The 20,551-nt window shown below is 35.9% G+C and overlaps 1 protein-coding gene across 4 annotated transcripts in view; it reads right to left on the bottom strand.

Moving 5' to 3' along the window:
• Positions 1-655: 655 nt before the first annotated feature.
• The window catches only part of CYP20A1 (cytochrome P450 family 20 subfamily A member 1), a 79,874-nt gene continuing 59,978 nt past the window's right edge, over positions 656-20,551 (bottom strand). For all 4 annotated transcript variants that reach the window (XM_019446315.2, XM_053906025.1, XM_053906026.1 and 1 more), the window contains 2 exons: positions 5,908-5,997; positions 656-5,744 (listed from right to left, as the gene is read on the bottom strand). In XM_019446315.2, coding sequence (XP_019301860.1) covers positions 5,594-5,744; positions 5,908-5,997 — 241 coding nt within the window. In that variant the 3' untranslated portion in view covers positions 656-5,593. The remainder of the gene's footprint in view (positions 5,745-5,907; positions 5,998-20,551) is intronic.

The following is a 20,551-nucleotide window of genomic DNA, read 5'->3' on the forward strand; positions in this document are numbered from 1 at the left end:
AACAATATTATGTTTAATATTTATATTATTGAATATTATCCAACAGTGGTTTTTATAATAAAAGATGTAACTGAAAAAAAGGGGAACCTTCATCAAAACACATTAGGAACATTCAAAATTATCAAGTTTAAATAGGCTCCTTTACAGTTGAACCTCTCAGCACTTCTGATATATTAATACATATTATAAATATCTGAGAAAGATTATAGTATATAGAATCTGAGAGTATGATCAAATAACCTTTTCCTCAGAGTATTTCACAGGATAGCAGTCCATGGAACATACTTAGGGAAATAATGCTCTCACTAATTAAAACAACTGTGGTCCTTAAACATTTCCAGATTTAATGATGATCTGGTGATATGATATAAAGAAAGGACTACTTGCTTACCAACTATTTTCATTGATGTTTTGTGTAACTACAGCCTATCATGAGTCTGTGTTCATACCTAATATCACTGATAAGTCTATGTTCATACCTAATATCACTAATCACTGAAAGATTTCCATAAAACATCTTCTTAAATATTTCTAGTAATGGGATACACTTAGCATATCACAAAGTACTATTAGCATTAGAGGTAGTTTGGCTACCTGGAAATCTTTTTCAACTATTAGGTAATCACCTTTACTTTACATACACAGAAAACCTCAATGAGGATTTCATTCATTTATTTAAAAATATTTATTGATTGACCTTTTTGGAGACAGACACTTTACAACTTTACAATAGTTACAGTGGTAATGTAACAGTTTTATTTGCTCGTATCATGTGTTAAAAAAGTAAAACAAGAATTTGCAAGTATTTTAGATAAAAATACATTTGTGGGTTTTTTTTTTTTTAATTACCAGACAGGATCTTATTTGTTCATGACATTTTATCACATGCTATAACAAGATCCATTCCCAGTCTCTAGAAAGCCACCAAACTATAAACCGACTAAACAGGGAGTAGAACTGGAAGAAGAATGACATTTCCTGCCCTTTTGTTTATTGCCTGGATGTTTTACAAAATGGCTCCCAACTCCAATTTTACAAGTATCCATTCACTCCGTGTCATCAAAATAAGTTTAGTATTTGATTTACAGATTTTAAGTCTATTTTCCATCCCACCCCCCAAAATCTATTCCCCAACACCCTTATAAAAGTAACAAAGGAAAATGTTTAAAATATATTAAGTGAAAAGCAAACTATATTATGATTGAAATGTTTACAAATAGATGTATGTGGAAATAGGAAAAAAATTAGACAGTTATACAGATGATGGTTGAGTTGGCAGCATTAGTTTTCTTTAGGGTATTTTTTAATACTGCTGTTACAATACTCTTTTTAGTCATTTTCTTTAGCTATTATGAACACTACATCATTTGAAACTATTGCTTGATCCCCTCTTGAGTAACAAAATACACCAATGAACCCCCCCTGAAGATATGAAGATAATTTGAAATTTAGATCTTTTTATATTTCTTTGCAAGTATATGCCAGTATTCATTTATAGTATTTCTTCTAGCAGGAGTGAAAAACTATTTTAGTTTGTCACTACTGTCATGCTCTAAAGGACTAAATAAGTGTATAAAGTATTTAGTTTATAACAAACGCTCCCTCCACTCCCCTCTTCTACTTTCAGCTTAATCTTGCTGTGAGTTTCACTCTCACTCCTTTTATCAGTGGGGGGGTCACTCACTTGCCTCAAAGCAACACTGTATAAAGCCTTTTTGGCTGTGCCGATTTCCTCTGACTCCAGTGTAACAGTAACTGCTTTGTTATTATACCCCACTTCCCTCCATCCTCACCTTCTACCTTAATCATTGGTCTTAGTAACTTAGGAAACAGGCATAGGACTGGCCAAGAAGAAAAATAAGGTTGCTCATATCAATTTGTTGATATTATACAAACCTGCCCCTGAAAATAGTTTTCTTTCAAAGAAAGAATAATAGTTTTCTTTCAAAGCTACTAAACTTACTCTCTGATGTTTATTGGTCATGTCCTCAGTTACACACGGTAGAATTGTGTTTAAGCAGTTTTCAATCTGTCAAAATAACCACATATGGAAAAAGTACATTTTATAGGTCAACAGCACTTTTCATGGATCTGAGGAAAAAAATCACGATGGCTTCAAGGGAAGAATCTTAGTCTGTTTGTCTGACTCCAAAACAACAAAGATTCTTAAGATTTGCTCTTAAAAGCTGAAATGCCAGAACACCTGGATGGCTCAGCTGGCTAAGGGTCCAACTTTGGCTCAGGTCATAATCTCATAGTTTGTGGGTTCGAGCCCCATGTTGGGGTCTGTGCTGATAGCTCAGAGCCTAGAGCCTGGAGCCTGCTTTGGATTCTGTGTCTGCCTCTCTGACCCTCCCCTGCTGGCACTCTCTCTCTCAGAAATGAATAAACATTGAAAGAAAAAAAAAAAAAAAACAAACAAAAAAAAAACCAGTTGAAATGCCACCTTGACCTGAACTTAATTATATCTTTCTTTGGATTAAAGAGTAATTTCATTTCTTAAATGCTCCTTGTAACACCTAGACTTCTATGACTTTAGCAACTCAGATGTACAAATATATAAATTACTGTTTTGATAAATGGATGAGGAAGTAAAGCCATTTTTAAAGCTGAAAAGAATAACAATACCTGCAAAGGGAAAGAGGGGGGAAAAAGAATGACAAAAATCTGTGCTTACATTCTGAGTGAGAAGAATATGAATGTTCCAGCTGTAGAAAACATTATTGGTTCATAATATATTACATGAAGAGAACATTATGTATAACAAGTCTGTAAAAAGTAATGTGGATACAAAAGAACAGAAGCATCTACCTCAGAAGCTTAATACTGGCTTACTTCAAGTAGTGGGACTATATAGGTGACTAAGTTTGTTATTTTTGTTTCTGTATTTCCAAGATTTTTCTACAGTAAACTTATATAATTTTCATAACAAAAATAGAACATTTTGTTTTTAAAATATGTAATATTTTAAGAAGACAAACACATTTTTACATAGGGTCTATAAATAAGATAGAATCTACTTATATAAAAAAAATGGAACTGCACATTTGTGGGCCAGATATAACAGTATGTGAGTTTTTCATTTTTCCCATGCACAGAATTAATTCTGTCTTGAATTTTATTAGCACAAAGTGTGGAAGAATCCTTTCTTTCCATAAAAAATGTGTGTTGTGCTGGTGTTTTTAATAAACTTATCAACATTTGAAAAGAATGCAGATCAGGGGCGCCTGGGTGGCTCAGTCGGTTAAGCGTCCAACTTGAGCTCAGGTCACGATCTCACGGTCCATGAGTTCGAGCCCCGCGTCGGGCTCTGGGCTGATGGCTCAGAGCCTGGAGCCGGCTTCCGATTCTGTGTCTCCCTCTCTCTCTGCCCCTCCCCCGTTCATGCTCTGTCTCTCTCTGTCTCAAAAATAAGTAAACGTTAAAAAAAAAAAAAATTAAATAAAAAAAATTTAAAAAAAGAATGTAGATCAAAATCAGGTAATAAATAGTTTTAAAAAATCCAAAAAGCTACAAAATTTGAGTCCTGCTTAGAGTCATGCTACTAGCCATGAGTAACACTGAGGCTACTATAATTTCAGTCTTTGATAAATACAAAGGGTCAAGTAAGAACAATGAATGGATAACTTATTTCATACATAATTAACAATATTTTTATTTTAAAAAAATCCTCTAGAAGATAATTTATTTGTAATGTTTTAAGTTAGCCATATAACCATGGATAAAAATGTGCTTATTCAGCTGATTCTTTTATTTTCATTGATTCAAACCAGTAGTAATTATACATTGGCTTGTATATTGGCAATATACCAATTCCTTGACCCTTTGGCTCAACTACTCTGTTTTTGCCTTGATGATTGCTGATCAGGTCTCACTTGCTTTAAAATACAACTTACCTCAAACTGATTTTACTGACACTTGGTTTACATATCAATTGCCTACTCTAACTTTCCACTGCCAGTTTCCAAACCAATCAAGGTACTGGGATAACAAAGGAAAATATGGATACACACAAAACCATAGAAAATGATAGGTGGGAACTTAACAGTGTGCCTTTTTGGAAACAACATGATGCTGGAAACTAAGAATACATTTCACTTAAAGTTTTAGATTTTAAATTATTCCATAAATTAGATATTTTTGGCAGAAATAAAAGCTGCATCTAATTACTTAAATTCTATCTTAACCACTCCTAGCTAGTTCTAAAATGTTGGCAATCTGACCATAAACACAGCATAAAATAACTCAATAACTAGGGTACAATCTTGAAACTAAAATTACAAGTGGAATTCAGCAGTGTCAAAAATAAACCCATTTGCAAATAGTTATCATTTTTCTTCCTTTCCTCTCTATCTGCACTTGCCATATTTCCTTCAGTTGTTGTCTTAAAAGAATTCTCAAGAACAATGTAACCAGAAAAGGTGGACAAAACTATAATGCTATCAATAAAACAGTATTAAATATAAAACTTGTCAGTGTAAATAAGTAAAATTTTGAAAGATACTTAAAGTGTTTTTAAAATAGCCCCCAAATTCCTTTACTTACTAGTGAGACTAACCCTTTTTTCTAAAATTTTAATAGCTATTTCCTCCTCTAAGAATAGTTTATTCATGTCTTTTGACCATTTTTCTATTATGTTTTCTCACCAATCTGTAAGTATTTATATATCATATGGATATTATCCCTATCAGATGTTTTGCAAATTACTTTCATCCATGTTTTGTTTTTTTTTTTTTAATTTGGTTTTGTTTTTTTGGTTAGTGCTCTCTCATTTCCTAATCATTGAAGTTCATTATATTTAGTACATGACATAATAACAACAAAGTAGAATTCAGTTGTTTCCACAAATGAGAATTGGTGAAGTAATATAGTGCCAGTAACACTTCCAGCCAAACAAAAGACAAGACAAGCCTCAATCTTAGTTTGTCCCTTAGGAGAGGCACTTCAAAAACACATTCAAAAACAATGGTAGTAGTTTCCAAATGATTTAGAACTGCTCAAAATGATGATCCTTGTATAAGTCATGAAATGAACAGTATTGTCTGGGGAGGTATAAAAATAAGCAAATACAAGGTAGGTTACTCAAACCTACTAATAACGACTAAACACAAACTAATTTATACTCAGAAAATAAAAATCTTAACCCAAGAAATAACATAATGGGAAGTTCTTATTTCCCCCCATTAAAATGATTTACTGGAAGTATGAAAAGAAGTTAGGATTATGTTTCCCTTTTATAAATATTTAGAAAACATGACTTGCCAAAGTGTGCAAAAATAATGTCTCTCTTCAAGAATATTAGAGATTTAAAAAAAGAGCATTAGAGATCAAAGGAAAATAATATGAAGATAATGGCATAGAAAGTGATAAAACAAAAAAGCAGAGAGCTTCCCATTAAAATTATCATTATATTGATATAATAAGAATCAATGTATATCATGAATTAAGAAAATCTGATATACAAAAATCCAAATTTACATAATGAAGTACTAGTATGTATTTATATTCCACAGTATTACTTAGTTTATAAAAGGATTTAATACAGATTTTTCTAAACCATCATTTTCCTCCAGAAAGTTGAATGTATAAAATTTTAATATCTCTTTGAGACAGTGATCCAAGCTTCTTCCTTGGATGATGTTACCAGTTCATACTTAGTTTCAATAACTTGTCCCTCCACAGAAAGTAGGTGCAGCTTTCTCACCAATACACTCAGAAGTACTGTGGTCACCATATATGCAAACCTAGACAGGAAGAAAGTCAACCAATTACTAAAGATGAACAATTACATTTTTATATAATTATACATAATTATATAGGTTGCTTATTCTCCTCAGCAGTAATCATCAAAATTCTAAGTATAAAATTTGGCATCTTTCCTTTTACTTTCCTTTCTCTATCACCCACCTCAACTCTGGGCATTCCTGTGTGCCTGAGAAGCCAAGCAAGGAGAAAGTTTTCATTACTGATTCGTCATCAAACCGGTCTGGATCAAATCTAAAAAGAAGATTTGGGCAGATCAAAACAGCTCCACTGGCATCTTACTTATTTATACTATAAAAACATAGATAGGTATCTAACAAAGTCTGAAAAATGTTAAAAATAAAAACTGCTGTCAAAATTGTATTTCAATTTCACCTATTATGTTCTCAAACTATTAAACATATATTGAGTCTTTCTGCTTAATTTATTATTTCTACACAATAGATACAAAATACATTTCTCTGGAATCAGCAAGGGATGAAAGTGTAACTGGGTGTACATCATTTTATGAGATATAAGGCTAAATCATACAAAATCACATAAGAATTATTTAAATTTAAGAGCATTAAAAACATCTGTTACATAAGACCATCTCATCAAAATGTGAAGCATCTTACAATGTCTCTACAATTCAAATGTATTTCCTGGGGATCCTGTGTGGTTCAGGCAGTTAAGTCCCTGACTCTTGATTTCGGCTCAGGTCATGATCTCATGGTTGAGAGATTTAGACCCAAATCAGGCTCCTCGCTGACAGTGCGGAAACTGCTTGTGTTTCTCTCTCTCCCCCTCTCTCTCTGCCCCTCCTCCGGTTTCTCTCTCTCTTAAAACAAAACAAAACACACAAGTGTTAAAAGATCTAAACCACGGGTGCTTAGCTGTTCAGCTGGTAGAGCATGGGACTCTTGATCTTGGGGCTGTGAATTCCAGCCCCACGGTGGGTGTTGAGACTACTTAAAAATAAATAGAGAAATAAAAGACCTAAACCATACTGTGGGAAAAAAATAATTCTGCTTTCATTTTCTTTTAAAAAAGTGTAAATTATGTTTCACTATTGGAATATACCAGACTTACATTACAGTCCATGTAACAATTATATCAAATTAAATCGGCTTTTCCTTTTTTTTAAAGTTTTCTTTTTTTTTTAAGTTTATTTATTTATTTTGAGAGAGAGAGACCACGGGAGGGGAGAGGCAAAAAGAGAGGGGAGGGAGAATCCCAAGCAGGTTTTGTTTTGTCAGTGTACAGCCCAATGTGGGGCTCAATCTCATGAACCATGAGATCATGACCTGAGCCAAAATCAACAGTCCAACGCTTAACCGACTAAGCCACCCAGACACTCCTCCTTTTTTTGTTTTTTTTTTTTTAAAGTTTTTATTTATTTATTTAAATAATCTCTGGGGTGCCTGGCTGGCTCAGCTGGTGGAGCATGCAATTCTTGACCTCAATGTTGTGAGTTTAAGTTCCATGTTGCATATAGATCTTACTTAAAACAAAATAAATAAAATAAAAAACTTATAATTAAGTAATCTCTACACCCAAGGTGAGGCTCGAACTCGTGACCCCAAGATCAAGAATCACATGTTCTTCAGACTGAGCCAGGCAGGCACCCCAATTAGCTTTACCTTTTATAAACTATCTTAAAAACTGAGACCCTAAATTTTTACCTGAAGATACCTACATGTTTTTATTTTTTTAATTATTTTATTTTATTTTTTTTAAATACCCGGTTTTCTATTTATTTTTCCCCTCTAATGTTTATTTATTTATTTTTAAGAGAGGCAGAGCACAAGTTGGGGGGAGAGGCAGACACAGAATCTGAAGCAGGCTCTAGGCTCCGAGCTGTAAGCACGGAGCCCAAGACCAGGCTCAAACCCATGAAGTGTAAGATCATGATCTGAGCTGAAGTTGAACACTCAAACAACTGAGCCACCCAGGCACCCCCTGTTTTTAATTTTTAGAGAGAGAGAGAGACAGAGAGAGAGAGAGAGAGAGAGCGTGAGCACATGAGTAGGGAAAAGGGGCAGAGAGAAAGAGAGAATCTTAAGCAGGCTCCATGCTCAGCATAGAGCCCAACATGGGGCTCAATCCCACGATCCCAGGATCATGACTTGGGCTGAAATCAAGAGTCAGATACTCAAATGACTGAGCCACCCAGGTACCTCTATGTGTTCTTAGATTTTAAAAAAGAGTCAAACTTGATTTTTCCAATTACTTTATAGAACACCTCACAATTTTTACGATTAAGAATAAAATGAAATCCAAACTAAAAATAGTTTAATCCTAAATACTGAGGGATTTTGGTTTTTTTAGCTTTCAGTATATTTGACAAATGTTATGTATTTAAAGTATACAATATGATCTGATATATGTACACATTTTGAAAGAATTCCCACCCTTAAGTTAATTAGCACACCCCCCACAATACAGAGTTACTATTTTGTGTCTGTGTGGGGAGAACACTTAATTTCTACTATCTTAGCAAATCTCAATGACACTATACAGTATTATCAAACATGGTCATCACATTATACAGGAGATCCACAGACCTTACTCATCTTATAACTGAAAGTTTGTACCCTTTTACCAGCAGCTCTCTTTCCCCTACCACTACCTGCAGTCCCTGGAAAGGACCATTCTACTCTCTGCTTCTATGTGTTTGACCTTCCCCCTCGCCCCCCTCCATATTACACATGTAAGTGCTACAATGCAGCTCTCTGTCTGGCTCATTTCACTTAGTATTATGCCCTCCAGGTCTATCCATGTTGCACAAGTAGCAGGATTTCCTTCTTTTTTAGGGCTCAATAATATTCTACTCTATCTATATATCTATATATAGAGAGAGGAATATATCTATATATATATCTATATATAGACATACAGATATATAGATAGAGTGGACTATTCACTTTTTTATCCATTTACCCACTGACAGACACTTAGGTCATTTTCATACTTGTAAATAATACTGCGATATACGTAAGTACAGATATCTCAAGATGACAACACCATTTCTTTTGAATATATATGCAGCAAGTGGCACTTCTGGATGATATGGTAGTTTTATTTTTAATTTCTTGAAGAATATCCATACTATTTTCCACTGTGGTTGTAGCAATTTACATTCACACCAACAGTATACAAGGCTTCCCTTTTATCCACATCCTTGCCAGCATTTGTCATCTCTTTTTGAATCTTAACATATGTGAGATGATCTCTCACTGTGGTATATGTTTGCATTTTTCTGATGAGTGATGTTAAGCACCTTTTCATGTACCTCTCAGCCATTTGCATGTCTTCTTTGGAAAAATGTCTATTTGGGTCCTTTGCCCATTTTTAAAATTGGGTTATTCTTTTTCAGCTATTGAATTGTATGACTTCCTTAAATAGTTTTATTAAGCCAATATTGGATGTGTGGTTTGCAAATACTTTCTCCCACTCCATAAGTTACCTTTTCATATTGTTGATGGTTTCTTTTACTATGCAGCTTTTTATTCTGATGTAGTCCCATATATTTATTTTGACTTGTGCTGCCTTTGCTTTTGGTGTCAAATCCAAGAAACCACTTCCAACATATACGTGAAGAATCTTACCCCTTATGTTTTCTTCTAGGAGTTTTAGGGTTTCAGCTATTACACTTAAGTATTATTCCATTTTGAGTTGTGTTTGTGCATGGTGTACATTAGGAGTCCAGTTTTATTCTTCTGCATATGAATATCCAGGTTTCCGAGAACCATTTATTGAACAGACTATCCTTTCCCCCATTGCTTATTCTTGCCTCCTTTGTTAAAAAATAACTGACCATAGGGGCCCTGGGTGGCTCAGTTGTTTGAATGTCTGACTTCAGCTCAGGTCATGATCTCACAGCTCGTGAGTTCGAACCCCGCATCAGGCTCTATGCTGACAGCTCGGAGCCTGGAGCCTGCTTCGGATTCTGTGCCTCCCTCTCTCTCTGCCCCAACCCACTCGCATTCTGTCTCTCAAAAATAAATAAACATTAAAAAAAATTTTTAAAAAAATGACCACATATGTATGGGTTTATTTACGGACTATGTGTCCATGCATCTCTGATCTGTGTTTTTATGCTAGTACCATATTATTTCGATTACTAAAGCTTTATAATATAGTTTGAAATTAAGAAGTATAATGCCTCCAGATTTACTCTTCTTTCTCAAGACTGCTTTAGCTATTCTGGGTCTTTTGTGGTTCCACATGAACATAAGGATTGTTTATTTCTTCTGTGAAAAATGACCTTAGGATTTTGAAAAAGCATTTAAGGTTTTATTTTTAAGTAATCTCTATACCCAATGTGGGGTTCAAATTTATGAACCTGAGATCAAGAGTTGCACACTGCATTGACTGAGCCAGCCAGGCACGCTGATATTAGGATTCTGAAAGGAATTGTCTTGAATCTGTAAATCATTTTGGCTACTAAGGGCACTTCAACATTCTTTTTTTTTTTTTTTGTAGATTTAGGTTGCCATTATTATTATTATTTTATTGTCAAGTTAGGTAACATACAGTGTAGTCTTGGCTTCAGGAGTAGATTCCCATGATTCATCACTTACATACAACACCCAGGGCTCATCCCAACAAATGCCCTCTCATCCCAACAAATGCCCTCCTCAATGCCCATCACCCATTTTCCCCACCCTCCCAATCTCCCACCCCCATCAACCCTCAGTTTGTTCCCTGTATTTAGGAGTCTCTTATGGTTTGCCTCCCTCTCTGTTTGCATCTTACTTTTTGCTTCCCTTCCCCTATGGTCATCTGTTAAGTTTCTCAAATTCCACATATTTGTGAAATCATGATATCTGTCTTTCTCTGACTGCCTTATTTCACTTTCAACATTATTAATTACTGCAATCCAAGAACATACATTATCTTTCCTACTTCAACTATTTTCATCAATATTTTAGTTTTCAGTATATAGATCTTTCATCTTCATTGAATTTATTCCTAAATATTTTACTCTTTTTGATGTAAATGGGATTATATCATTTCTTTCTGATAATTCATTGTTGCATATAGAAATGCCACTTATTTTTGCATATTGATTTTGTGTCATGCAACTTTACTGAGTTTATTTATTATTTCTAACAGTTTTTGGCAGAATTTTTAGGGTTTACTATATATAATATCATGTCATCTGCAAATTAAGACAACTTTACTTCTTTCTGATTTAGATAACCTTTTTAAAAATTTCTAATTGAAGTATAGCTGACATGTAATATTGTATTAGTTTCAGGTGTACAACATAGTGATTTGACAATTACATACATTATGAAACACTCACAAGTGTAGTTACCATCTGTCACCACAGAAATTATTAAAATATTATTGACTTATATTCCCTATGCTGTAGATTCCATCCCCATGACTTAGTTATAAGTCTAAGTCTGTATTCTTAATCCCTTTCACCTTCTTTGCCTATCCCCTCCCAACCCCAGCAACCACCAATTTGTTCTCCGAATTTATGAGCCCATAACTATTTGTTCTATTTTTTTAGGTTCCAATTACAAGTAAAAATCATTTGGTGTTTGTCTTTCACTAACTTATTTCACTTAGCATAATACCCTTTAGGTCCATTTATGTTGTCACAAATGGCACGACTTCACTCTCTTTAACTGCAGAGTAATTTTCATTGTGTACATACACTACATCTTCCTTATCCATTCATGTATCAGTAGACATTTGGGTTGCTTCTACGTCTTAGCTATTGTAAATAATGATGTAATAGGGGCACCTGGGTGGCTGAGTTGATTAAGCATGTGACTCTTGGTTTTGGCTCAGGTCATGATCTCATGGTTTATGGGAACAAACCCTGTGCTGGGCTTTCTGCTGGCACCATGGAGCCAGCTTGGGATCCTCTCTCTATGCCCCTTCCCTGCTTGCTCAATCTCTCTCTCTCAAAATAAATAAACTTAAAAAATCTTTTAAATATTGCAATAAACATAGGAGTGCATATATCTTTTCTTTATGAAAACTAAAGGATTGTTAATTTCATTTATTAAATAATTTTTAAATATAAATTTAAAATTTTAATTCAGTGTAGTTTATACACAGTATTATAATAGTTTCAGGTGTACAATACAGTGATTCAACAACTCCATATATTACATAGTGCTCATCAAGGTAAGTGTACTATTAATCCCCTTCATCTATTTCACCCACCCCCCTCACCTTCCCTCTGGTAAAAATCTGTTGGTTCTCTATAGTTAAGAGTCTAGGTATTGAGGGTGGCTGGGTGGCTCGGTTGAGTGTCTGACTTCAACTCAGGTCATGATCTCACAGTTCCTGAGTTCGATCCCTGCATCTGGCTCTGTGCTGACAGCTCAGAGCCTGAAGCCTGCTTCAGATTCTGTGTCTGCCTGTCTTCCCTTCCCCTGCCCACACTCTGTGTCTCTCAAAAAAACAAAACAAAACAAAACAAAAAAACAAAAAAGAAAACTCTAGTTTTTGGTTTGTCTCTTTTTCTTCTCCTTTGTTCGTTTTGTTTCTTAAATTCCACATATGAGTGTATACTGTATGTCTCCCTCTGGCTGACTTATTTCACTTAGCATTATACTTCCTAGATCCATCCACATTGTTGCAAATGGCAAGATTTTGTTCTTTTTATGGTTGGGTATTATCACATCTTCTTCTTTTTCTTTTTCTTTTTTTTGAATTTACATCCACATTAGTTACATATAGTGCACCAATGATTTCAGGAGTAGATTTCTTAGTGACCCTTATGCATTTAGCCCACCCCTCCACCCCTCTTCCCACAACTCCTCCAGTAACCCTGAGTTTGTTCTCCATATTTATGAGTCTCTTCTGTTTTGTCCCCCTCCCTGTTTTTATATTATTTTTGTTTCCCTTCCCTTATGTTCATCTGTTTTGTTTCTTAAAGTCCTCATATGAGTGAAGTCATATGATTTTTGTCTTTCTCTGACTAATTTCACTTAGCATAATACCCTGGAGTTCCAACCATGTAGTTGCAAATGGCAAGATTTCATTCTTTTTGATTGCCGAGTAATAATCCATTGTATATATATATATATATATATATAACACATTTTCTTTGTCCATTCATCCATCAAGGGACATTTGGGCTCTTTCCATACTTTGGCTATTGTTGATAGTGTTGCTATAAACATGGAGGTGCATGTGTCCTTCTGAAACAGCACACCTGTATCCCTTGGATAAATGCCTAGTAGTGCAATTGCTAGGTCCTAGGGGAGTTCTATTTTTAGTTTTTTGAGGAACCTCCATACTGTTTTCCAGAGTGGCTGCACCACCTTGCACTGCCACCAACAGTGCAAAAGAGATTCTCTTTCTCTGCATCCTCGCCAACATCTGTTGTTGCCTGAGTTGTTGATCTTAGCCATTCTGACAGGTGTAAAGTAGTATCTCATTGTGTTTTTGATTTGTATTTCCCTGATGATGAGTGATGTTGAGCATTTTTTCATGTGTTGGTTGGCCATCTGGATGTCTTCTTTGGAGAAGGATCTATTCAGGTCTTTTGCTCATTTCTTCACTGGATTATTTGTTTTTTGGGTGTTGAGTTTGATAAGTTCTTTGTAGATTTTGGATACTAACCTTTTATCTGACAGGTCGTTTGCAAATATCTTCTCCCATTCTGTCAGTTGCCTTTTAGTTTTGCTGATTGTTTCCTTTGCTGTGCAGAAAGAAGCTTTTTATTTTGATGAGATCCCAGTAGTTCATTTTTGCTTTTGTTTCCCTTGCTTCCGGAGACGTGTTGAGTAAGAAGTTGCTGCGGGCAAGATCAAAGAGGTTTTTGCCTGCTTTCTCCTCGAGGATTTTGATGGCTTCCTGTCTTCCATTGAGGTCTTTCATCCATTTTGAGTTTATTTTTGTGTATGGTGTAAGAAAGTGGTCCAGGTTCATTCTTCTGCATGTCGCTGTCCAGTTTTCCCATCACCTCTTGCTGAAGAGGCTGTCTTTATTCCATTGGATATTCTTTCCTGCTTTGTCAAAGATCAGTTGGCCATACATTTGTGAGTCCATTTCTGGATTCTCTATTCTGTTCCATTGATCTGAGTGTGTTCTTGTGCCGGTACCATACTGTCTTGATTACAGCTTTGTAGTATAGCCTGAAGTCCGGGATCGTGATGCCTCCTGCTTTGGTTTCCTTTTTCAAGATTGCTTTGGCTATTCGGGGTCTTTTCTGGTTCCATACAAATTTTAGGATCATTTGTTCTAGCTCTGTGAAGAATGCTGGTGTTATTTTGATAGGGATTGCATTGAATATGTAGATTGCTTTGGGTAGTATCGACATTTTAACATTTGTTCTTCCTATCCAGGAGCATGGAATATCTTTCCATTTTTTTTTTTTTTTGTCTTCTTCAATTTCTTTCCTAGGCTTTCTATAGTTTTCAGTGCATAGATTTTTCACCTCTTTGGTTAGATTTATTCCTAGGTATTTTATGGTTTTTGGTGTAACTGTACATGGGATCAATTTCTTGATTTCTCTGTCGCTTCACTGTTGGTATATAGGAATGCAACCGATTTCTGTGCATTGATTTTATATCCTGCAACTTTACTGAATTCACAAATCAGTTCTAGCAGTTTTTCAGTGGAATCTTTAGGGTTTCCCGTATACAGTATCATGTCATCTGCGAAGAGTCAAAGTTTGACCTCCTCCTGGCCAGTTTGGACGCCTTTTATTTCTTTGTGTTGTGTGATTGCAGAGGCTAAGACTTCCAATACTATGTTGGATAACAGTGGCGAGAGTGGACATCCCTGTCTTGTTCCTGACCTTAGGGGGGAAGCTCTCCCTCTTTCCCCATTGAGGATGATATTAGCGTTTGGGTCTTTCATATATGGCTTCTATGATCTTGAGGTATGCTCCTTCTATCCCTACTTTCTTGAGGGTCCTTATCAAGAAAGGATGCTGTATTTTGTCAAATGCTTCCTTGCATCTATTGAGAGGATCATGTGGTTCTTGTCCTTTCTTTTATAGATGTGATGAATCATGTTAATTGTTTTGCAGATATTGAACCAGCCCTGCATCCCAGGTATATCCCACTTGCTCGTGGTGGATAATTTTTTTAATGTAGTGTTGGATCTGGTTGGCTAATATCTTGTTGAGGATTTCTGCATCCATGTTCATCAGGGAAATTAGTCTATAGTTCTCCTTTTTAGTGGGGTCTCTGTCTGCTTTTGGAATCAAGGTAATGCTGGCTTCATAGAAAGAGCTTGGAAGTTTTCCTTCCATTTCCATTTTTTGGAACGCCTTCAAGAGAGTAGGTGTTAACTCTTCCTTAAATGTTTGGTAGAATTCCCCTGGAAAGCCATGTGGCCCTGGACTCTTGTTTTTTGGCAGATTTTTGATTACTGATTCGATTTCCTTACTGGTTATGGGTCTGTTCAAATTTGCGATTTCTTCCTGTTTCAGTTTTGGTAGTGTATATGTTTCTAGGAATTTATCCATTTCTTCCAGATTGCCCATTTTATTGGCATATAATTGCTCATAATATTCTCTTATTATTGTTTGTATTTCTGCTGTGTTGGTTGTGATCTCTCCTCTTCCATTCCTGATTTTATTTGGGTCCTTTCCTTTTTGTTTTTGAACAAACTGGCTAGTGGTTTATCAATTTTATTAATTCTTTCCAAGAACCAGCTTCTGGTTTCATTGATCTGTTCTACTGGTTTTTTGGTTTCGATGACATTAATTTTTGCTCTAATGTTTATTTCCTGTCTTCTACTGGTTTTGGGTTTTATTTACTGTTCTTTTTCCAGCTCCTTAAGGCTTAAGGTTAGGTTGTGAATTTGAGATCTTTCTTCCATCTTTAGGAAGGCCTGGATTGCTATATACTTTCCTCTTATGACCGCCTTTGCTGCGTACCAGAGGTTTTGGGTTGTAGTGTTATCATTTTCATTGATTTCCATGTACTTTTTAATTTCCTCTTTAACTGCTTTGGTTAGCCCATTCATTCTTTAGTAGCATGTTCTTCAGACTCCAATTATTTGTTACCTTTCCAAATTTTTTCTTGTGGTTGATTTCGAGTTTCATAGCGTTGTGGTCTGAAAATATGCATGGTATGATCTTGATCTTCTTGTACTTACTTAGGGCTGATTTGTGTTCCAGTATATGTTCTATTCTGGAGAATGTTCCATGTGCACAGGAGAAGAATGTATATTCTGCTGCTTTAGGATGAAATGTTCTGAATATATCTGTTAAGTCCATCTGGTCCAGTGTGTCATTCAAAGAAATTGTTTCCTTGTTGATTTTTTGATTAGATGATCTGTCCACTGCTGTGAGTGGGGTGTTGAAGTCTCCTACTTTTATGGTATTACTATTGATGAGTTTCTTTATGTTTGTGATTAATTGATTTATATATTTGGGTACTCCCACATTAGGCACATAAATGTTTACAATTGTTAGGTCTTCTTGGTGGATAGACCCCTTAATTATGATATAATGCCCTTCTGCATCTCTTGATACAGTCTTTATTTTAACGTCTAGATTGTCTGATATAAGTATGGCTACTCCGGTTTTCTTTTGTTGACTATTAGCATGATAGATGCTTCTCCATCCCCTTATCTTCAATATGAAGGTGTCTTTAGGTCTAAAGTGGGTCTCTTGTAAACTGCAAATAGATGGATCTTGTTTTATCCATTCTGTTACCCTATGTCTTTTGATTGGACCATTGAGTCCATTGATGTTTACAGTGACTACTGAAAGATATGAATTTATTGCCATTTATGATGCTTGTAGAGTTGGAGTTTCTGGTGGTGTTTTCTGGTCCTTTCTAATCTTTGTTGCTTTTGGTATGTATGTATGTATGCATGCATGCATGTATGTATTTATCTTTTCATCTTTTCTCCCCTCAGAGAGTCCCCCTTAAAATTTCTTGCAGGGATGGTTTAGTGGTCACAAACTCCTTTAATTTTTGTCCGGGAAACTTTTTATCTCTTCTATTTTGAATAACAGCCTTGCTGGATAAAGAATTCTTGGCTGCATATTTTTCTGACTCAGCACATTGAATATATCCTGCCACTCCTTTCTGGCCTGCCAAGTTTCTGTGGGTAGGTCTGCTGCAAACCTGATCTGTCTTCCCTTGTAGGTTAGGGAATTTTTTTCCCTTACTGCTTTCATGATTCTCTCCTTGCCTGAGTATTTTGTGAATCTGACTTTTGTGATATGGTATTTTGTGATATGCCTTGTTGATGGTCGATTTTTGTTGAATCTAATGGGGGTCCTCTGTGCTTCCTGGATTTTGATGTCTGTGTCTTTCCCCAGGTTAGGAAAGTTTTCTGCTATGATTTGCTCACATAACCCTTCTACCCTCATTTCTGTCTCTTCCTCTTCTGGGACCCCTATGATTTTGATGTTGTTCCTTTTTAATGAGTCACTGATTTCTCTGATTCTTAAATCGTGCTCTTTTGCCTTAACCTCCCTTTTTTTTCTGCTTCATTATTCTCTATAAGTTTGTCCTCTATATAGCTGAGTCTCTGTTCTGCCTCATCCAGCCTTGCCGCTGCGGCATCCATCTGTGACTGCAGCTCAGTTATAGCATTTTTTATTTCATTCTGACTAGTTTTTACTTCTTTTATCTCTGCAGAAAGGGATTCTAATCTATTTTTGACTCCGGCTAGTATTCTTATTATCTTGATTCTAAATTCTGGTTCAGACATCTTGCTTATACCTGTGTTGGTTAAATCCCTGGCTGTCGTTTCTTTGTGCTCCTTTGGGGTGAATTCCTGCTGAATTCTGTGCTTCAGGTTGTGCAGATTGTTGTGTTAATCATCCAGTTTTCTAGGTGTGCAGGATGGTTTAGTGTTGGTCTGTCTGTATTTCATGGACACAAGACACACAAAAAACTTCCATGCTGTTCCACCATCTTGGCTCCTCCAATCTATACCACATCTTCTTTATCTATTCATCTATTGATGGACACTTGTGCTGCTTCCATACATTGGTTATTGTAAATAATGCTGCTATAAACACAGGAATACATATATCCCTCTGAATTAGTATTTTTGTATTCTTTGGGTAAGTACCTAGTAGTGGAATTACTGGATCATAGGGTATTTAGTTCCTTTTTTAATCTTTTGAGGAACCTCCATGTTGTCTTCCACAATGGCTGTACCAGTTTACAGTACCAACAACAGTGCAAGAGGGTTTTTTTTCTTCTCCACATCCTTGCCAACACATGATGTTTCTTGAGTTTTTGGTTTCCACCATCCTGACAGGTGTAAGGTGATATCTCATTGTGGGTTTTGATTTGCATTTCCTTAGGATGAGTAATGTTAAACATCTTTTCATGTGTCTGTTGGTCATCTGTATGTCTTGGGGAAATATCTGTTCATTTCTTCTGCCCATTTTTAATTTTTTTTTTTAAATTATTTTTTTAATGTTTATATTGAGAGACAGAGAGTGTGAGTGGGGGAGGGGCAGAGAGAGAGAGAGGGACAGAATCCCAAGCAGGCTCTGCACTGACAGCACAGGAGACTGACATGGGACTTGGTCTCACAAACCGTTGAGGTCACGTCCTGAACCAAAATCAAGAGTTGCATACTTAACCAACTGAGCCACCCAAGTGCCCCTTCTGCCCATTTGTTGGTTATTTGGGTTTTGAGTGTTGAGTTGTAGAAGTTCTTTACATATTTTGGATACTAACTCTTTATCAGATATGTTATTGGCAAATATCTTCTCCCATTCAGTAGGCTGTCTTTTAGTTTGTTGGTTGTTTCCTTTGCTGTGCAGAAGTTTTTTATTTTGATGTAGTCCCAATATTTTATTTTGTTTTTGTTTCCCTCACCTCAGAAGACATATCTAGGAGGAGTTGCTACAATCAATTTCAGAGAAATTACTGCCTGTCTCTCTTCTAGAACTTTTATGGTTTCAGGTCTCATATTTAGTTCCTTAATCCATTTTGAGTTATTTTTGTGTATGGTGTAAGAAAGTGGTCCAGTTTTAGGACACCTGGGTGGCTCAGTCAGCTAAGGGTCCTACTTCGGCTCAGGTCATGATCTTGCCATTCACGAGTTTGAGCCCCGCATCAGGCTCTGTGCTGACAGCTCAGAGGCTAGAGCCTGCTTCAGGTTCTGTGTCTCCCTCTCTCTCTGTCCATCCCGCACTCACGCTCTGTCTCTCAAAAATGAATAAACGTTAAAAAAAATGTTAGAAAGTGGCCCAGTTTCATTGTTTTGCATATAGCTGTCCAGTTTTCCCAACATCATTTATTGAAGAGACTGTCTTTCCCCACTGTGGGTATTCTTACCTCCTTTATTGTAGACTAATTGACCACATAAGTATGAGTTTATTTCTACCTCCAATTTTGTTCCATTGATCAATGTGCATATTTTTGTGCCAGTATCATACTGTTTTGATTATTACAACTTTGTTGTAACTTCAAATCTGGGATTGTAATACCTATAGCTTCGTCTTCTTTCTTAAGACTGCTTTGGCTATTTTGGCTATTCATTATTCCATACAACTTTTAGGATTATCTATTCTAGTTCTGTGAAAAACACTACTGGTATTTTTTTCAAGAATAAAAAAAAAATTTTTTTAATGTTTATTTATTTTTTGAGAGAGCAAGAGAGACTGTGAGTGGAGAAGGAGCAGAAAGAAAGAGGGAGACACAGAATCCAAAGCAGGCTATAGGCTCTGAGCTGTTAGCACAGAGCCCAAAAGGAGGCTCAAACCCACAGACCATGATATCATGACCTGAGCTGAAGTTGGATGCACAACCCAGAAAGCCACCTAGGCACCCCGTTTTGTAAAGATTTTTTTAAAGTAATCTCCACACCCTACATGGGGATTGAACTCACAACCACGAGATTAAGAGCCACACACACCACTGACCAAGCCAGCCAGGTGTCCCACTACTGGTATTTTGATAGGTATTGAATTGAATTAGATTGCTTTGGGTAGTATAGGCATTTTAACAGTATTCTTCCAGTCCATGGGCATGATACACCTTTCTATTTATATATCTTCAATTTCCTTCATTAGTGTCTTATAGTTTTCAGAGCATAGGTCCTTCAATCCTTGGTTAAATTTATCCCTAGGTTTTAGTTTTGTTTTTTGTTTTTTTAATGTAATTGTAAATCGGATTGTTTTCTTAATTTCTCTTTCTGGTAGTTCATTATCAGTGTACAGAAATGCTACAGATTTCTGTATATTAATTTTGTATCCTGAAGCTTTACTGAATTTATTAGTTCTAGTAGTTTTTTTGATGGAGTGTTTAGGGTTTTCTATATATAATATCATGAGATGTGCAAATAGCAACAGTTTTATTTCTTCCTTACCAATTTGGATGCCTTTTATTTATTTTTCTTGTCTGACTGCTGTGGCTAGGGCTTCCAGTACTATGTTGAATATAAGTGGTGAGACTGAACATCTCTGTTTGCTTTGTTTTTTTAATGTTTATTTATTTTTGAGAGAAAGAGACAGAGAGAGGGAGACACAGAATATGAAGCAGGCTCAGGCTCTGAGCTGTCAGCACAGAGTCTGATGTGGGGCTCGAACTCATGAGCCATGAGATCATGATGTGACCTGAAGTCGGATGCTTAACCGACTGAGCCACCCAAGTGCCCCTGTCTTGTTCTTGATCTTAGAGGGAAAGCTTTCTGTTCTTCACCACTGAGGATGATGTGGGCTGTGGGTCTGTCCTATATGGACTTTATTATGTTGAATTATATTCTTTGGCTACTCGAGGCCTTTTGTCATTTCATACAAGTTTTAAGATTACTTGTTCTAGTTCTGTGTAAAATAATATTGGTATTTTGATTATGGATCGCACTTTGTCAATGTGAAAGCAGTCAAACCCCTTCC

Source organism: Panthera pardus, unplaced genomic scaffold (assembly GCF_024362965.1).
Source record: "Panthera pardus isolate Hobbes unplaced genomic scaffold, ASM2436296v1 HiC_scaffold_10, whole genome shotgun sequence".
Lineage (NCBI taxonomy): Eukaryota > Metazoa > Chordata > Mammalia > Carnivora > Felidae > Panthera > Panthera pardus.